The 17,979-nt window shown below is 44.2% G+C and overlaps 1 protein-coding gene across 2 annotated transcripts in view; it reads left to right on the top strand.

Annotated features, from left to right (window-relative positions):
- The window catches only part of PTPRR (protein tyrosine phosphatase receptor type R), a 1,074,582-nt gene that overhangs the window by 849,143 nt on the left and 207,460 nt on the right, over positions 1-17,979 (top strand). For both annotated transcript variants that reach the window (XM_069628248.1, XM_069628247.1), the window contains exon 9: positions 1,820-1,899. In XM_069628248.1, coding sequence (XP_069484349.1) covers positions 1,820-1,899 — 80 coding nt within the window. The remainder of the gene's footprint in view (positions 1-1,819; positions 1,900-17,979) is intronic.

Here is a 17,979-nt window from a genome sequence, read left to right as displayed (position 1 = left end):
AATGTACTCCTTGGTTTCACCAATAGAACTACATGCTTTGGTCTCAGATATTGTTTTTTATTGATAGTTCTTCATTAAACTAGAATCAACATGAGAATATATGCAAGATGCTGGTCATTTCACTACACATTGTTTCGCAATTTCTGATGCTACTCCTATTCGGAGAAACCCTTTCTTGTGTTGCTGCGTGGCGTGGCATATTCTTACTGCATGTGTGTGAACATCTATACTGGATTTTTGCGGAAAGGATTACCGGTCCATGCATATAGAACTAGAATATTAGTTCTGTTGGTGCAGAATTTGGATAGATTCGAGGATGTTTGCTTCCGCGCTTCAATCAGACCTCGAAAATGGCTGTGCGCGCGATACAGCACTTTTCATAAAGCAAAGCAAACGTGCATGATTGAGTGGGATACGGAAGAAATTAATTACACTATGGGGCTAATTCATGGATTATTTGCGCCGAAAAAAACGGGATTTGTGCGCCATTTTGCCCGCAAATCCCCATTTTTTAAACAGGGATTTGCGGGCAGAATGGCGCACAAATCCCGTTTTTTTCGGCGCAAATAATCCATGAATTACCCCCTGAATATCAATTTAAAACTTCGAAACAACTCGTACTTGTTGGTCTTCGTGTGTGAGTGTGTTTGTTTATAATACACAGCAGCTGGCAATATCTGTATAAAAGCCTGAAAATAATGTTCTCATTACAGGCTGATTGTGACATCACAACTGACCTGCAATAAGAAAATGGCATCACAACATTCTGTAATCAGTTATTATGCATTGTTGTGACGTGGCAATGCCTCCAGCTTGAGCAGGTATAGAGAATTTCAGCTGTCACTGCTGCACTTAATTAAAGCGTGAAAATCGTTTCTAATTCGCTGGTTGCAGAGTAGTTTTCTGTGACACATTGCAGGCCGTAATTGACAAGGAATTGTTTATGGTAAAATGTTTAATTTGTGCACTGCTGGGATTTAGCTCATGTGAGCAAGAATCTTCATGTTGTTACTTATTCGTACCCAGGGAAGACAGTTCAGCCAATCAAGTGGCTGGAACAGCGGCAAGAATACACATTCTCCGCCCGCTGTTCCAGCTACCCGATGCTCTTCCTCTGGTGGCACCATTTTTTGTTTTGTTTTTAATGTGGGGAGGCAACAGGGAGCCCTATGGCTGTGACCAGCTTTTTACATTTGTTTTCCCCCTCAGGAAATTGGCTGCACAGCGGCACAAATTTCCTGCGGGAAAAAGAACATTTGCACCGTGGTTAAACCCGAGGCTGCGAACGGCTTTCACCCCTGCTTTGGAGGGCGAACATGGTCTTTAACGCCCCCCAGCCTGAACGGAGGCCCTCGTTTCGCTCGCGCCTACCTAGGCCCAGGCTGGGGGCAGGTAAAGGCCATGACCGCCCCCCACAGCGGGGGTGAAAGCCGTATTACAAAGCACAAAATTAAAAAAGAATTCTGATACATTTCATTAAACTCTTTGAACTAATTTTTCAGCGAAAAATTAGGAGCTGCATTTTTTCTTTTTTCAATACAAACCGATTCTGTATTGATTATATGGGTGAGTGAATGGAAGATCTCTTACATTGCATTAAGCAGGAGGCGAGGCATCAAAGGGAACAACAGTGTGTGGCTGTGTATTATTAGGAATCAAGTACCCCCTAGCAAAGGTAAAAAGGATATTGCAAGTCACCTTGGAGTTCTGAGACCTTATAAAGAAACCTTGTCTACATCTAGATAAACATATAAGTTATATGTATATCGTTTATATAACAATATGCAATTTATTAATTTCATGTTTTCTTTGTCTGCAGATCCCATGAGCCGAGTATGCCTGAAACCAAAGAACTCGAAAGATTCATTGAGCACTTATATTAACGCCAACTATATCAAGGTGCGTGGTTGTTCTGTTGGTAATTGGTTATTTATAACACGCTTAATACCCAGAGGTTAGGTTTCTAAGCGAAAACCCGGGTATTGAACCTGTGTTGCTCTGCGTCGTCTTGCTTCCAAGGCGAGCGTGTTGCCCCTGAGCTATCCTCTCAACCTCTAAGGAGTAACACGTGATTTAAAAGGTTGGTATGTATGCGCGGTAGTGCTTTCCTCGCCTGGGCTACTCTTTGCATCTTTACATTTCTAGAAAGGGCGCACACAATACACAATCTGTAATCCCCACACACACGCGCGCGCACGCACACACACACACACACACACACACACCCACCCCCTCATCCCCCATAACATATGCCAGTACTGTCACTGCAAGCATCGGTCCATGAAGCCTGTCTCTACACTGTGGCCCTTTTTCACAGAGCGTTTTGCAATGGGGTTTTGCCATTATAAAAGGCTTTTGTGAATTAGGCCCTATGTGTCAGCATTGCCCTGAAAAATGCTTTTCTTTGCTGCCTGTGCCCAAATTTGGCAGCATAACCACTAGCATGATGGTGTGCAATAATTGCCAGCATCACCACTCTTAAGGTCTTATTCATGTCCATGTGCCAAAATATAACTTGTCATTTCCATTGTAACACAGTATCATGATTGTGCCCTTCATATATGCCAGCTTTGCCACTTGAAAGGACAGGTTCACGTTGCCTGTTTCCACAATTTATGCCAGCATTTCCCTGCAAAACACTATTTCATGCTTATATTAAATAATTATTTTACTGTGGCGTCCGCAGTATTTGTCAGACAGGAAGCATGCAAATCACATTCATGGCACTGGTGCAGCCCCACCAATCATACTTGTGACAGACTCTACAATCTCATACACATGTACACAAACTCAAGCACACTATCTCTCACACACACACAAGCACACAAACACGGTCTCAGTCACACACACAGACACACACACACAGAGGCAGGCCCAGAAATTCAGATGCACACACAAATGCAGTCATTGAAACTTACATGCACAAAAACACTTTCTCTGGTAAATGTACGCTTTCCATGGGTGATGCTGGTGTCCAGTCCCCTCTCAGACCCAAAGGTATGACAGTTCTGAAGAGGGGGTGCAGGTTTAAAAAATACTTAGGGCAGATGTGTGACATGGGACCAAACCCAGCGAGAGTGAGGACAGCTTAAAACCAATAAAAGGCTGCAGGCCGCATCTACGCCAGCCGTGAAGCAACATCTTGTCCTATCCGGTTCCTCATGCGTTATTACTTCAGTACATTCAGCTTAGGTGAAAGGTCTCATGCCTAGGACCCACAGTCCAGACTGAGCTAAACTGAGACAAGTCCCACTCCCTTCATCTGTGTGACAGTGCTAAGCCAGAATAAAAGCAGGGCAAGCTACAACCATTATAGGTTGCAAACATGCATCAAAGCTAGACCTCCTTGCCAGAGATGCTGATCCTGCGCGTATTTATTTATTTATTTGTGTGTTTATTTATTTATTTAATCATTTATTTTATTATTATTTTTTTTTTTATTTTATTTTTTTAATTGTATCACAATTTTTACAAAATTAAGACGTAGGTAGTCCACAGACATCAAACAGCAAACTTCCTTTTAAACAGTTCTTTGTTCAGTAAATTAGTGCATTGTAGGAATTCCTCCTACTCAAAATTCAGGGATTTAAGAAAAAGTGTTACTCCTATAACACATCTGATGTTGTTCCCATTCGTCGACAATAACCAAAGGTTATCCTCATCGAGGGTTGAATAGTTTTTCAGCGGGTCCGCAAGAAACCTGGCTCTCTCCGTTTTTAGACCAGAACATTCCATTAGCAGATGTTTTGTGCTTTCTATAACGTTTGTAAACTGACAGAAGCGACAGGTGCTCACTGGTACTTGGTTACGCAATGCCAAAATCTCGTTGGTTTTTATTTGGTTCAGCTTGAATCTTAAAAATAAACGGCTCAGGCTCTTATCCGGAAACCTAAGTAGATAGCCACGCGTAGCATTAAGCTTCATTGGAGCAGTTGGTAACTTTGCTGCGATGGAATACGACCAAGCCACTTCTTGAGTGTGAATCCAGTCAGCTTCTAAAAGTTTTTTTGACACTCGATTTGGATTGTGTATGAGTGTCTCTACCGACAGGTCTAGTTCTTTCAATATTCTCCGATTGGATTGTTCCCAGGTTACAAGCGTCCGATTGTCACCCTCAGAAAGTTCTTTCCGTATGAGGTCCAATACTCGGGCTTCTGGGTTATTTATTACCTTGCGATATAACATCAGGGTGGCTCTCAATTTTATTGCCAACATTGAGGAAGTGCATAACTCTCGTCTTATTAATGCAATTGGTGTAGATTGGGCTAAACCAAGGACCCTTCTCCAAAAAAAAGCTTCCAATTTCTCCCAGATGGTGTTCGGAGCTAGCAACATTGCATCCATACCGTAAATTAAAGCCGGAACGACCTTGGCTTTGTAAAATCTCACGATAGGGACGATCGAAAAACGACCGTATTTCTTGTCCACAGCCTTAGCTTGGGCTGTGAGATTTTTTAGCTTTGCCCAGAGTGTTTCAAGCATAGTCTTTTCATCTTTATCGTTGCTGATTGTGATCCCAAGATATTTAAAGGCTTCCACTCTTTCTAGCTTCTTACCATCGCAGTGCCAGGTGAATTTAGAATTCCACTTTGTAGGTCTGCCCAGAATGAGCACTTTTGTCTTTGCATTGTTTAAGCGTAAGTTGTTTTCAGACATATATGATACCATATTATCCAATTGGCGTTGAAGGCCTATAGGTGTTAAATCCATCAGGATGATATCATCCGCGTACAATAGGCGATCTATCTTCTCCCCTCCCATCGTCGGGGGAAAATGTCTAACCGTGTGGGTGGTATCTCCGTAGTCTGCAATGTAAGAGTTATACAGCGTTGGGGCCAAAGGGCAACCCTGCTTAACTCCACGAGCTGTTTCAATTTCTTCCGAAAGTCGACCATCTGCACTCAAGCGAACTCGAATTGAGGTCCCTTGATGTAGAGCCTTTATAGGATTTAAGATTGACTCCGGACAACCTTTTAATTCCAATTTCGCCCAGAGGCGCTCCCTATCTACCTGGTCGAACGCTTGGACCAGGTCGATAAAGACAACATAGATTGAGTTACCGCTTTGAAGAGCCTTTCCCTTTAAAGCACTCATAAGTAGGATGTTCGTTGAGGTTCCCGTGTTTCTGATGAAACCGTTCTGGAATGGATCCATTACTTTTGACAAGCGCGTCCACTCTTGGAACGCGTCTAGGGCCAGAGACGCGAATACTTTCCCCATTACATCCAGGAGGGCGATGGGCCTGTATTGATTCGGATCGTCTGTAGCACCTCTTTTGTAAATGGGCACAATATTAGCTTTTCGCCATGTTGACGGTATTGCTCTTTTTCTATTACAGTTTGCGAAAAGCTCGCTCATAATGTTGGCCCAACACTCAGGATTTTTTTTCAGTTCCAAGTTACTGATCCCATCGGGTCCTGGAGCCCTCGAGTTGTTTAATTTCTTAAGTTTGTCTAAGATAGATTCTTTGTCATCAGGAATTGACCATGGGATTGTCATTTTATGGCGATCACTCTTGGAGATTTCAATTGCGTTCACTGACCTGATAGGTGCGAATAGTTTTGAAAAGTGATCGATCCAACGTGCTTCACCCACGTTGTTCTGGATATTCTCGTTGACATTATTTTGTGTTCCTTTGATCAAGTTCCAGAACTCTTTAGGCTTTTTGCCGCAGATGGTCGACAGCATTTGCTGGGAATCGTTCAAATACAGCTGATGGCGATGGTTTTGAAGCCAGCTTCTGTAATGTCGTGCCGATTTTAGCAATTTTTCGTTATTCTCTAGGGATGGGTCCCTTTGTGCAATTCTTTTAAGTTTTCTGTGCTCCTTCCTTTTCTCTACTAGATCTTTATTGTATGCATGAGCGTGGGAGCGATCTTTCTTCGCAGCCGATGCTTTTGCTGGGGCCATTAGGAATCTAGTTAGTAGGGGTGTGTAGTCCAGGTCGATCGCTTTTCTTTTTTGCTCTGTCGATCTTAGAGATTGAGAACCTACGAATTGGGCTTCCAATTCCCGTATGCCCTTTGCAGATATTTTGACTCGCTTGCCTTTTTCTGTTGTCTCCAATGGCAAGTAATTCAAAGTCATTTGAGGTTTGGCTGCCCAAACTTCTGTCACTAAGAGATTATGATCACTAAAAATTGTTGGTCTGATTGTAAAGGAGCAGATCTCTGGCAAGATGTCTCTCGAGACGAATATATGATCTATCGTACCTGCTTGTTCGTCTCTTTGCCATGATGGGATTGCCAGATTTGCCTTATTTCGCTGCCAGTGCAGGTTATGCATATCTCGTTCAGCCATGATCTTTTCAAGGAATTTGCCTCTCTCCCGCGCGGGAGACTTTTGGATTAGCGATGTGGAGCGGTTTCCAATTCCTTCGCAGATGGCATTGAAGTCTCCGCTTATGATGGTACTGTGGTCAATTCGTCTCTTCTGTGCTCCTTCAAAAACATTTTGAAGTTCATTAATGAAATCTTCATTAGTTGTTGCCTGGGGATTCCAGTAGACATTGACCAGGAGAACCATACTTACCTTTTGGTTCGTAGTGAGAGATTTTCTTGTGAGAAGCGAGGCCTGTATCCAGTGAGAAGATTTTAGTATTTCAGAAATTTCCAGGCCTGACCCTGCTTTGACAGCGGTAATAAGGCCTGCTGACGGTCTTCCCGATACTCCTTTTCTGGCGCACGTAAATATTATATCGTAACCATCTAATTGAGGTTTAGTGGTTAACCAGGTCTCCTGGAAACAGAGTACATCAAAATTTCCCAGGTTGACATCGGTTTCTTTTGTTAGATGAGTAAAGCCTCTCGTGTTCCAGCAGCCAATTCTTAGTGGGCTTGGCAATGGAATTTGTTTCTCCTTTACTTCGAGCTGGCCCAACTGAAAAGAGGTCTTCTTTCCCGTCGTTCGTTGCTAATGGTCTTTTCGATTTGGTGCTTCAGCTCTATGCCAAGTCCATGATTCCACTTCATTTGATCTTAATCTATCATCATTATTAGAAGATGGGTTAATGCATTTAGGTTGATGAAGTCTCTTGCTTCGATAAAGGTTTTGTTCCCGTTGAGGTTCCTTTTGAAGATTTATCTCTGATCTTTTCCTTTCTTTCTGGTTAACCACTCCTGTTCCTAAATTGTCCGGTCTTCGATTCATCTGGGCAGGCTGCGCGTGAGGCATTTTGCTAATGTATCTAGTATTCGTTTGTAGGGTGGCCTTTTGATTTCTCGTGTCTCTGTCGCTCCATTTGATTAGGTCCTCTTTTTCATGTGCACATTTGGGGTCGGATAATTCAAATCCCATTGACAATAGCTTTTCGGATTCTCTCAGTAGGTAACGTTTGGTCTTTTCCGAAGAGAGATGTATATAAGAATAATCAGTTCTCCCTGTGGTGCTTGGTTCTACTATCCACAGATCTTTATTTTCAATATGCTGCAAGCTTGTAATTTGAGTTAAGATTTTAATGATGTTAGTTCTGTTCATGATTATATCATCTTGCTTTGAGTTGATGTTTTTCAATCTTAGCATATAGGCACTTGTAATTTGTTTCAATGGTTTTTTCCGCTCTTGTTCTTGTTCTAATTTACTTTCTTCTTTTTTTTTCAAATTCACCTCAGTAATGTATTGAAGGTAAGAATCAGATGACTTTTTTTTGTTATCATGGCTGAATTTACGAAGCTTTTTCCGCTCCCCTTTATCATCCTGTCCTCGAGTGTAAGCCGGAATAAACCGGTTTTTGTTTTCCTTCCATATGTTTGTAGCCTGTCTGCGTCCCTCATTTGATCTTTGTTCTTCCTGAGTGTTAGGCCTTGGGTTCGTGATAGACGTAGATTCAACTTTTTGCGGGCTTAGATTTTTCACTGTTGCTTCTGCTGGCAAGTCAGGAATTTCATACATTTGGACCTTGTGTGGTGGTTCATTTTTCGGAGAATCAGTGAGCGCTTTATAAGCCTTTCTCTTTGATGATTTTGTTGGGTACTTTTCGGTTCCCGTCTCTTCCACTGTCAAAATGCTCCAATCCGACTGCTCCGCCACCACAAGAACGGGCCCTTTTTCCTTTGCACAGTTAGATCGCTTTTCTCTCTCGTCAATAATACGAGCAGTAGGTTTCATCTCTGGTTTAGTTAAAGAACCGTTTTTCCTAACGGCGACCTTTTGCTGCTTCAGTATTGATTGAGGAACCAGTGAGGCAGTTGGTCTGCTCACGACCTTCTTCGAAGTTCGATTAACAATTGATTTTTGTTGCGAGAATATTCCAAATGTAAAGTTCTTTGGCATTACGTTAATGTTTTTACTGGGTTTCCTGACTTTTTCCCCAGTCTGGATATAGGAGAAGGGATTAGGTGTATCTTGAGCTGCCCCGTACGTGCCTACTTCTTTTTCCGTCGCCGTATGATTAACTCCTTCCTCAAGAATGGCTATAATGGCATCCAATGGCTCATCCCCTTGTTCGATGTGGCAAATGCTGGCGACTCTTTCATCATGAGCCTGTAACCTTGCGGTTTCATCTTTTGTGGCAGATGCCACTGTCTGATCTGTATTAGGATATTGTAATTGTTTGTTCTCAAGTTCATCAACTGACGGATGGAATCCATAGGCGTGACAACAAAGGCAGGTATCGGGCTGCTTTTTTTTTTGCATTCTTCCATCCGCTTCCGAATTTTGGGCCCCCATTATGTAGCCTTCCAAATATTGCAGTTTAGATTGCATTGTGGTAAGCATAGACACCTGGTCCCGGAGTGTATCGTTTATAGTCTCGTACATCTTTGTGAATGGCGCCATTGCTATCGTCACTGACGACATTAATGTTGATAGATCCATACTTTGCTGCACGAGATTAGATGGAGGTGGTTGTTGTGTTTCCTCGGATCTCCGCGTTGCGACTGGGGCAGAATGCAATAAAGTTGTTTTTCCCCTGTTGATCTCGTTTTCTTTTTGGGGGGTGATAGAGCCCCATTCGACTAAAGGCGTCAATGCTCCGATATCCATCACTTGCTTCTCATCTGCCTGTGATCTCTTATTCTTTTCACTTTTTGAGTCCATATCTCGTGGCTCTATTGTGAAACTGCATTCTATAGATGTAGTTTCGTGCAGATATGTATTGGGCTTTAGAATCAGAGCCACTTCTTCAATGATCTCTGTATTTTTCCTTATGTCAACCTCGGGTGAAGCTTGGGTGCTTATTTCAGTGATCTTTCCCGCTGATTCACTAGTTTCAATCGGCTCCTTGTGATTACTTAAGTAGTGCCATCTTAGAGGAGGGACGATCTCTCTCTGTATCTTGATTGATGTACTATTCAATGATTCTGAACTTACGGGGCCCTCTACTATGAGGCAGTCTGGTTTTGATGTATTTATTTCTACTTCACCTAGGCTCTCGAGAATTTCACAATCTGACAACTCTTGACCTTGATTTAAATTTAGCTCCATCTTCTTTTTGAAAAAATCATTCATGGCTGCCACTGTGCAGCCTTTGATAGGACCGGTTTTTGGCCCCAGTTTTTTTTTTAAGAGAGCTTTCGGTCTTAGGGTCATTCTACTTCTCACTTTATTATAATTATGTCGGTGCGGTTTGCAAGTTGTCGTTGAGGGTATGGTGTTCTGACACTCGTTATCCGCTCCCGTTTTCTCTTTTTTCTTTTTCAATTGGGTTTTCATTTGGAAATATGCTACTGTCGGTTTTTCCGGAATCTTAGTTGCAGTGCCCAAATCACTGACGGTTTCAATATCCTCAGTGCTTCCATCCACTACAGAGACAAAGACTGCCGGATTTCGATGTGGAATTTTACAATTGAGTATTTCTCCAGACTTTTCATTGGCCACAGTTTGTATCGGCCGGGGTTCCTTTAGTTGACTCTCTAGATTTACTGCTGCTGATGGATTATGGATTTGTGCAGCACATGAAGTTTTCGTTGCGAGCCCTAGCGGCTTTGACATTGCGTCTTGAACGCTGCCTCTGTTATTTGAAGGCTCAGAAAGCTGTCCATTGGCGGTGACGGCCATCCTTGGACATTGACCAGCGTGTTTCTCAGTTTGATCTTTTTCACCCTTAGGGTTGCAACAGTTCGTAACGGCAACAGGCGATGCAGTGTGGACTGTGGGTTTTCTTGTGGTCTGGTTCTCCTCCCCTTCTCGGCACGCACGTGCGGGTCGGGGGGCCTGCATCGTTGGCTCAGAAGTTCCTGCCAACTGGGCCTCCACTAGCAGGTCGCCTCTCAGGTCCACCGAAGGCAGTGGCCTGACTTGTTCCGTTTCCGGTATGAGGGAGAGCAGTTTGTCGCTGGAATTACTCAACAGCAGCCTCGCGTTCTTGAATTTTGGTGTCACAGGCAGCTCGGATTGGTCGGATGAAATGGTGCGCTTCGGCACCCGCTTGAGAGCTGTAATCTTCTCTCCACGTTTCCGAAGGTTTCCTCTTCCCGGACAGGCCTCCTTCAGCGGTCTGAGCACCCGATGATTTGTTGCAGACTCAACCTCCGTGAACGGGCAGGTAAGGGCGAGGGAAGGCGGGGAGAGGACATGGGAATTAGGTGAGGTAATGGGAAAGCAGGTATCATGAGAGGGATGCTTTTCCAGAATAGGAAACGAAGAGGGAGGGCTGGCAGCAGGGAGGGCTGAAAAGTCCGAGGCTGCAGGACCCTTTACAGAACCCTCCACACCCCGAATAGAATAGAAGTGGGGTGCCGCACCCGTACCTGTGACCGCTCCTGATTGTAATTGCGGTAGTTGCGGTAACTCCTCCCTTGCAGCTAGCGTTTCGTTCACAGTATTCATTGCATGGGTAATCCTCTCGGGCTCATCTATACGCGGGAGTGTATCCATTCTGATGACTTTTCCCTTAGGCCCACACTCTGGCCACAGTCTGCCACTGTCTGCGACCTCACTCTGCTGCTCACTCCGCGGCCGCTCCGCGGGTGGGAGGCCCCTTTGTAGACACAGGTAGACACAGGTATGCTGGGAAAAGTGGAGAAACAGCAGAAAGACTCCGGTCTGCCACTGTCTGCGACCTCACTCTGCTGCTCACTCCGCGGCCGCTCTGCGGGTGGGAGGCCCCTTTGTAGACACAGGTAGACACAGGTATGCTGGGAAAAGTGGAGAAACAGCAGAAAGACTCCGGTCTGCCACTGTCTGCGACCTCACTCTGCTGCTCACTCCGCGGCCGCTCCATGGGTGGGAGGCCCCTTTGTAGACACAGGTAGACACAGGTATGCTGGGAAAAGTGGAGAAACAGCAGAAAGACTCCGGTCTGCCACTGTCTGCGACCTCACTCTGCTGCTCACTCCGTATCATTTATAATCATTTATTTATTTTGAAATGTGCACAGCACTCCTAACCCAGAGGCATCTAGGCTCTGTTCTTGGCATAAAAGAGCGTAGGAGTTACAGGTTAAAGGGGAGCATAAGAGTTACAGGTTACACAGGAATTCTTGATATTACCATGTACAGGAGATTCCAAGGTTATGCATATACAAAGCAGGTACCAAGCAATCTTCACCCTAAGTTCCCAAGTTCAATGAGTTGTTTAGAACGTGTAGATTGTTAGATTGTTAGGAAAGTGTACATTGCTGATTGGGGGTTATTTTAGTAGTTCTTGTGTGAAGAGCCACCTTTTCGAGTGTTTAAGGAATGTCCAGAAGGAGGCTTCTGACCCTGAGGGGGTCCAGAAGGAGCAGTCGCCCTCCCATGCTCACCCTGGCTTCATTGCTGGAACTGCCAAACATTCTTTACTTCAGGTTCCCTTTTAAGGCTAAACCTTGGATGTGCTCAGTCCATAGGGGTGTCATTTGGGAAGCATCGGTCTCCTGCACATCTCTGAGTGTTTTTATAGAGCATATAGCATTGAAATAATAGTTGGTATTAAGAGGTGTCATATCCAGGTGTTAGCTGATTGCACTAACGCTTAGGAAAGGTGTTCTCAATAATTCTTCAGGCTGTAAGATCTGTTGGCATCCTTCCTGATACCTCACTACCTCATCCATGTTGAATGGCCGATGCTGTCATGGCCCCAGGTGAGGCGGAGGGAACACTTGGGATCCAACCAGGCGGCAATAGAATCCAGCAACCACCTGCGCAATTGCACACACACTCACCCGTCTATACTCCCACACAAGTCTATAGAGCATCTACAAATTGAGAACAGTAAAGGCCAGCCCATCTTCTAGCCCTACGGAATCCAGAGAAAGTGCGACCAAGGGTGGCCTGACGGGTCCCGGAATCGCTCAATGGGGCAGTTGCACTGCTTGCCCTCCCAGGGGACATCGGTGCTCTGTTGCCTTCAATCAACACTGTTTCTCCCTGCATGGGGCGTCTGTATCCATCGCGGAGGGCTGCTCGATATTCATGTGTGCCTCCGGCACGCACCGTGGGGTCTTCCTTATTGTTAGCCCTGTGTCTTCTGGTTATTAAGTAAGATTGTAGTTGAGAGAGAGGTAGTTAGAGGGCACCGTCTGGAGTAGGGCGAGGGAGTTGGACCCTAGGGGCACTCTTATCTAGTCGGTGTGCACTGCTCACCGGTTGACCATCAGGAGTGGGCCTAATTTAAGCTTGGTTCCTCCCAATAAAATGGGGAAACAGAAAGTAGTGCATTATTCTTCCCTGTCACCTATTACAAGAGAAACCTAAAGATATTGCCCTTCCTTTGGAGACGATGATGAGCAACATATAGATAAATCTAAATGGTGACCACGGAGAGCGTATACTAGACTCGTCAAAGGTGATCAACCGTCCCTAGGGTCACGTCATCCCACCAGAAGGAGCCTCATAAGTGACATTTTAAACATTTGTGAAATGGGGCATGCCTGCACTTCTCAAGTTCAAATCCATGCTAGGATGTGACTCCGCCCTTCATCTTTACGAGGGCCATATATTGAGTACCATTAAGGTGGGTCACATTTGCTATTAGGACAATTCAGGAGGAATATAGCATGAAATGCTAGATAAAAACCACATGATATTATTATGAACCTGAATCAGTAACTGATTTGTATTGCTAACCTGCCTTTGCCACAACGATTGGAACTTCATAGCCCTTAAGACCCATCCAAAGAACCATCTAGTGGACCACCTGTGTACTAGCAAGGAGGCTGTGGGGTCCAACAGCTAACTCTGATGCAAAACAGGGCTATTTAGCATATGTTTGTCCTACTTAAGTGTTTGGAGAAAGACCATCAAGTATCTGTAATCCAAAGGAAGGATATTGTGGCCCACATGTGCTTTTCCACTCTACCCATAGTTCATGTCCACACTCCAGGAGCAATTGGCCTCACAGTGCCGAGACAAAACTGAGTGATGATGAAATTCTTTCCCTTTGCTCAGCTGTTTTGTTGAAGAAATTACAAGAATCAGCATTACCCGAATTATGTTTTGGAACAGTCTTTCCCCTTGCTCAGAATCCACCCCTCTGACAGAAAGCTTAAGAGAGGAAGTCACAGGGATATTGAAACAGCAAAGTACAGCAGAAGAGTCGAGCTAGCTGTGAATCTTCTGGAAGAACCATGAACACAATGTGTAATACTTGTAACGCCAGGAAGTGCCAAAGGCATGCAACCCTCTGTGTTTGTGTTGAGCCTCTGACTTGCATCATCTATTCACCACATGCCATTTTGCAACCAGAAGTAATTTTGTGTTGGTCGCGCGTCTCGGTCAAAATAGAGAAACACATAGAGCAGGTCAGGCAGGAACGGGGAGTCCGCCACCGCCGCTGCTGAGGATCCTATCTCGAGCTTGGTGGTGGGCATTCCCATCTAGGAACTGATTGGCTTACACTTGCACAGCTGCTTAAAGTTGAGCAAATGCTTAGATGATATAGAATGGAGCAAACAGGCGTTGTCACAATCCATATTATATAACATTTGTACTGCAAGGGTCTGCAACCTGTGACTCTCCAGATGTTTTCAACTCCTTCTAGCATCCTTCAGCATTGGTTATGCTATCTCAGTCTGATGGGACTTGTAGTCCAACACATCTGGAGAGCCACAGATTTCAGACCTCGTACTAGGACAAACATTCATTAGACTGTTTTTCTACTGTGGTTGCTGCGGTACATACAAATACATTTCTTTACCACTTTTATTTTCTTGTTAAGCAGGAAACTTCGTGAATAAAATAGTCTGTTTCATTTGCTCCTTAGCGGAAACATGTGTAGATAATATGGATTGGGGCTACGTCTGTTCATTCTATTCAGTATTATCGAAACAGGGTGTTCAGTCATAATATTGAAAAAAAATGTCGAAAGACAATAATTTCGAAAAAATGTCAAAAAAAAAAATCGAATTCTTTATTTTTTTATTTATATATTTTTTTTGGGGGGGTCGCGAGTAAAAAAAAAAAAGGTAAAAACAAAAAAATATTAAAAAAGGGGGTTGGGGGGAACCCCCCCTTTTCGAATAAAAAACGTAGTGAAAAAGAAATTCTATTTTTTTTTTCGACATTATTTTTTCGAAATTATGACTTTCGACATTTTTGTATTCGATATTATCACTATAAGGGCAAAGTAATGACAACCTTGGCCAGAAGTGGAAAAAATCTTCCCTTGAGCCGTCATCCCCTCCACCAAGAATTGGACCTGTCAGGGTTGAAGGCATTCAATGTGTGATACCATCTGTACATTAATGTGTACTGCAGGTTATAAGCGTGCACATGAACTGATATCCACGACAGATTAGATTCAATGTCTTGTCTTCAAACATTCTCTCCAGCTCGTATAATATATCTTCCATGCATACCCTGCCCCTGAGGATTCTATGTATGGTTGATAGCAATCCCATGGGTGTTGTCACACCATGGAAATCTTTGTGAACTCAATAAGTAGCTTTCTCCTCCCTGCCCTTAATAGTTTATTGTAGAGCCAAATATTGCAATTGAAAGTAGCTAAGTGGGTCAATTTCCAAATGGGCATACTCTATGAAGCTACATCAAGCATGCATTTCTCTTTATGGGGTAAAGGAATCCCAGTTTAAAACAAGCACCCAGCTTTCATTGTAAAATGTTACTTCCATGTAGATCTTGGGCGACCCCATAGCTCTGCAAGAACGGCGTGAAGAGAGAGGGGGATGTCGAACTCCTACTGCTATTACACTTCTATGTGAAAAGACCTTTCTTTATAGGTCTCAAGAGAAAAAGACCGATTTACATTGACCCATTTTTTTTTTGATCGGAAAACCGGCATTGTAAAAGGTCCTTTTCTCTTGAGACCTTTAAAATGGGGTTTTCCTTGTTTTTTTATATTCGGGGGTTTCACCCCCAAGCGCCCCATTGTTCCTCCCTGCCCCCCACCCTCCACCCCCTACTCCTCAAACCAAAACACATACATACACACAACACACACACCAACACACAGGCACCCACACACTTACCCATTCTCGTGGTCCTGCGCTACCGGGTGCCGACTCGTGTGCAGCAGAGGTATAACAGTCTGGTTAGAAACACCGCTCCGTGACAGCACGGAGCGGTCTTTCTAAGTTGGTCCTTCAGTGAAAAGATCTTTTAAAAAAGATCTTTTCACTCAGTAGCGCTATTAGTCCCATTGCATGTATCAGTTGAATGTAAGACAGTTAACCCTCTGAAATGTGGGACTATTACTCCCAGGAGGCCATTTTTACTTTCAAATGCCATACCTGGCTAATGCTCGTTCCAAACACCGAACTGCCTACTCAGACTTTATCTGCGTTCACGCAACCACTCTTCCAGTTTGGGATGCCACTTAGTTTCCAAGTGTGTTGGGATAACCCACAACTCCTTCGCTCCTCGTGTGGTTTCTTCCAATCCCACATATAACCTGTTTCCCTTTTATGTTGTCGCGAAAGCTCAAATCCAGGAATAGATGCCAGAGGAGGTTGGAAGAAATGCAGTAGTTGGGGGAAGGCAAGACGTTGATCGTAACAATGGTTACGACATCCGCAGACACCCGCACCGCGCCAGCACTTTGACGTTGTTTCAGATAGGTTTAGGTATTTCCTCTGGTGGTGAGCGGAAAATATACCTGTACCATTATCCCCTGATACCTAACAACTTAAAAGGAAGCAATATTTTATGGGCATTGATTTACCTCCTGAAGAGGGTTAGTTTCAGCGGTTCGGATTTGGAAGCACTTGCCTTTACTCTAGAGACTCGCTAGAGGGCGTCTAGCTCTTTGGTTGCTAGGGAAAAATCGAATAAAATGACGTCACCCGCAAACAAGCAGATTGCACACATAGCTGTGGGCCATTTAAACCCCTGACATTGGTATCATCTCAGACATGTACAGCAAATGGTAAATGTCCAGGGCAAAATCAGGGTGAGAATGGTCACCCCGGCTTTGTGCCTCTGCCCAAGCATGGTGGCTCAGTCCAGAAACCGTTCGCTACCACCCTGGAGAAGGATTTTGCTATTTAGCCGTGGTCACTCCAATCAAGTTATCCGTAAGCCCGCATTTTATTATTAACCTTTCCAGATTGCTCTAGCCGACTCAATCAAATGCCTTCTCTGCATCAATGGTGGAAAGAGCTGCCATGTTGCAACCGATTCTGATGTTTTACCGCATGTAAGCCCCCCAAAAAAGTTTCCAAACTCTGTCATCCATCTTTTTCACTGACTACTTCTGTGCCTTCAGACATGTTGAGTTAGTTATGAGTTGTCATGCTAAAAACATATTGTGCTTGTTCCCATGGTCATAGAAAGGCTCCTTAACACTGAGTTGCCTACCTGTCGCTTTCTTAGTGAACAATGTGCTTGTCTAGCCCCTACTAACACCCTATATATTTATAGTAAAAAGAGAGAAGTAAGCGACATAGTGTTAAGGAACAGTTCTATGCTCATGGGAGCAAGCCAGGGATGTTTTTAGCATGACAACTCACGACTCAACAGAATAGGAACACACGCATATGATATAACATAGAAAAGTGGTCCTATAAAGCACCTTCCTGCCAATAATGTTGGCCTCGCTGCACGTGGCTCTGTAAGAAGGGAGAGCAGGCTGTGTTATTCGGGTAGGAGGAAGGCAGATGCAGAAGAATGTAATGTTGATGGATGCAGGTCAGAACTCTCTATGTTGTCTGTAGTTGATAAGCACTGATAGGCTAGAAGTATGGGCAACCCCCAGCCTGTGGAGTGGAAACATTGACAGAATGGTTGTTGTTAGAAGATGGATAGGCTCTGAGTCAATTGAAATAGACCTGGTTGGTCATCTACAGGAGTGTGGGTGGTGTAAGGATGCAGGATTTTAGTAGTGAGGAGTTATTTGAGGGGTCGGAGGGGGAGGTTGGGCGTTGCTTCCTGGCTCAAGGTTGTAGATTTCACTGAGATACAGGTGGTGACCAGAGTCGCATAGCAGAGTATCAAACAATCAAATTGGGTGTCCCACAGATGGTAGTGTGAAGAATTGTGCAATTTCTCATAGTAAAGTAGTCCATGATTCTGCTCCAGAGTTTTTAGCTGGCTGCCATTATCTTTCATTTCTTTCAGGGTGGTTGGTCAAAACAACAGGTCTCGATTTGTTTTCTGCAAGTCAGGCGGTTCACTTTCAGGTGGTGAGGTTTGGGAAGGATGTTCAACAGTTTCATGGCCAGAACTGAAAAAGAGGATCCTCCTTGCCGTTTCTTATTGAGATTGCGCTCTAGTACTTGCTGGAACCAAGTGTTCTGGGGGCAGTGTAGTGTTAAAACTTAATTCTGAAGGAGGAAGGCCCCCCTCCATGCTATGAACGATGGGCGAAGCGCAAGGTTTTGAGATTAACCCATTTTCTGATTGGTAGCCAGTGGAGGCGTGATATGTTCAAGTCGCTTATTCTGGGAAGTATTCTTGTGGCTGCATTTTTAACTCTTTAAAGTTTTCTCATTATGTAATCTGGGAGCCCGAGATAGAGGCTGCACACATAGTCTGGTTTGTACAGCATCTTCCTTCCCGACTTTCCTATTTTTTCAGCTCGTTTACCCTTTTTGGGGCAGATGGGGAAAGTGTCCTGAGTCAGGGATGCATGCATTATTGCCAGAATGGGATGAAAGGGTCAGAT

Source organism: Ambystoma mexicanum, chromosome 12, assembly GCF_040938575.1.
Source record: "Ambystoma mexicanum isolate Mex_15411 chromosome 12, UKY_AmexF1_1, whole genome shotgun sequence".
Lineage (NCBI taxonomy): Eukaryota > Metazoa > Chordata > Amphibia > Caudata > Ambystomatidae > Ambystoma > Ambystoma mexicanum.
Note: the sequence above shows the minus strand (reverse complement) of the source record. Positions and strands in the feature narration are given on the sequence as shown.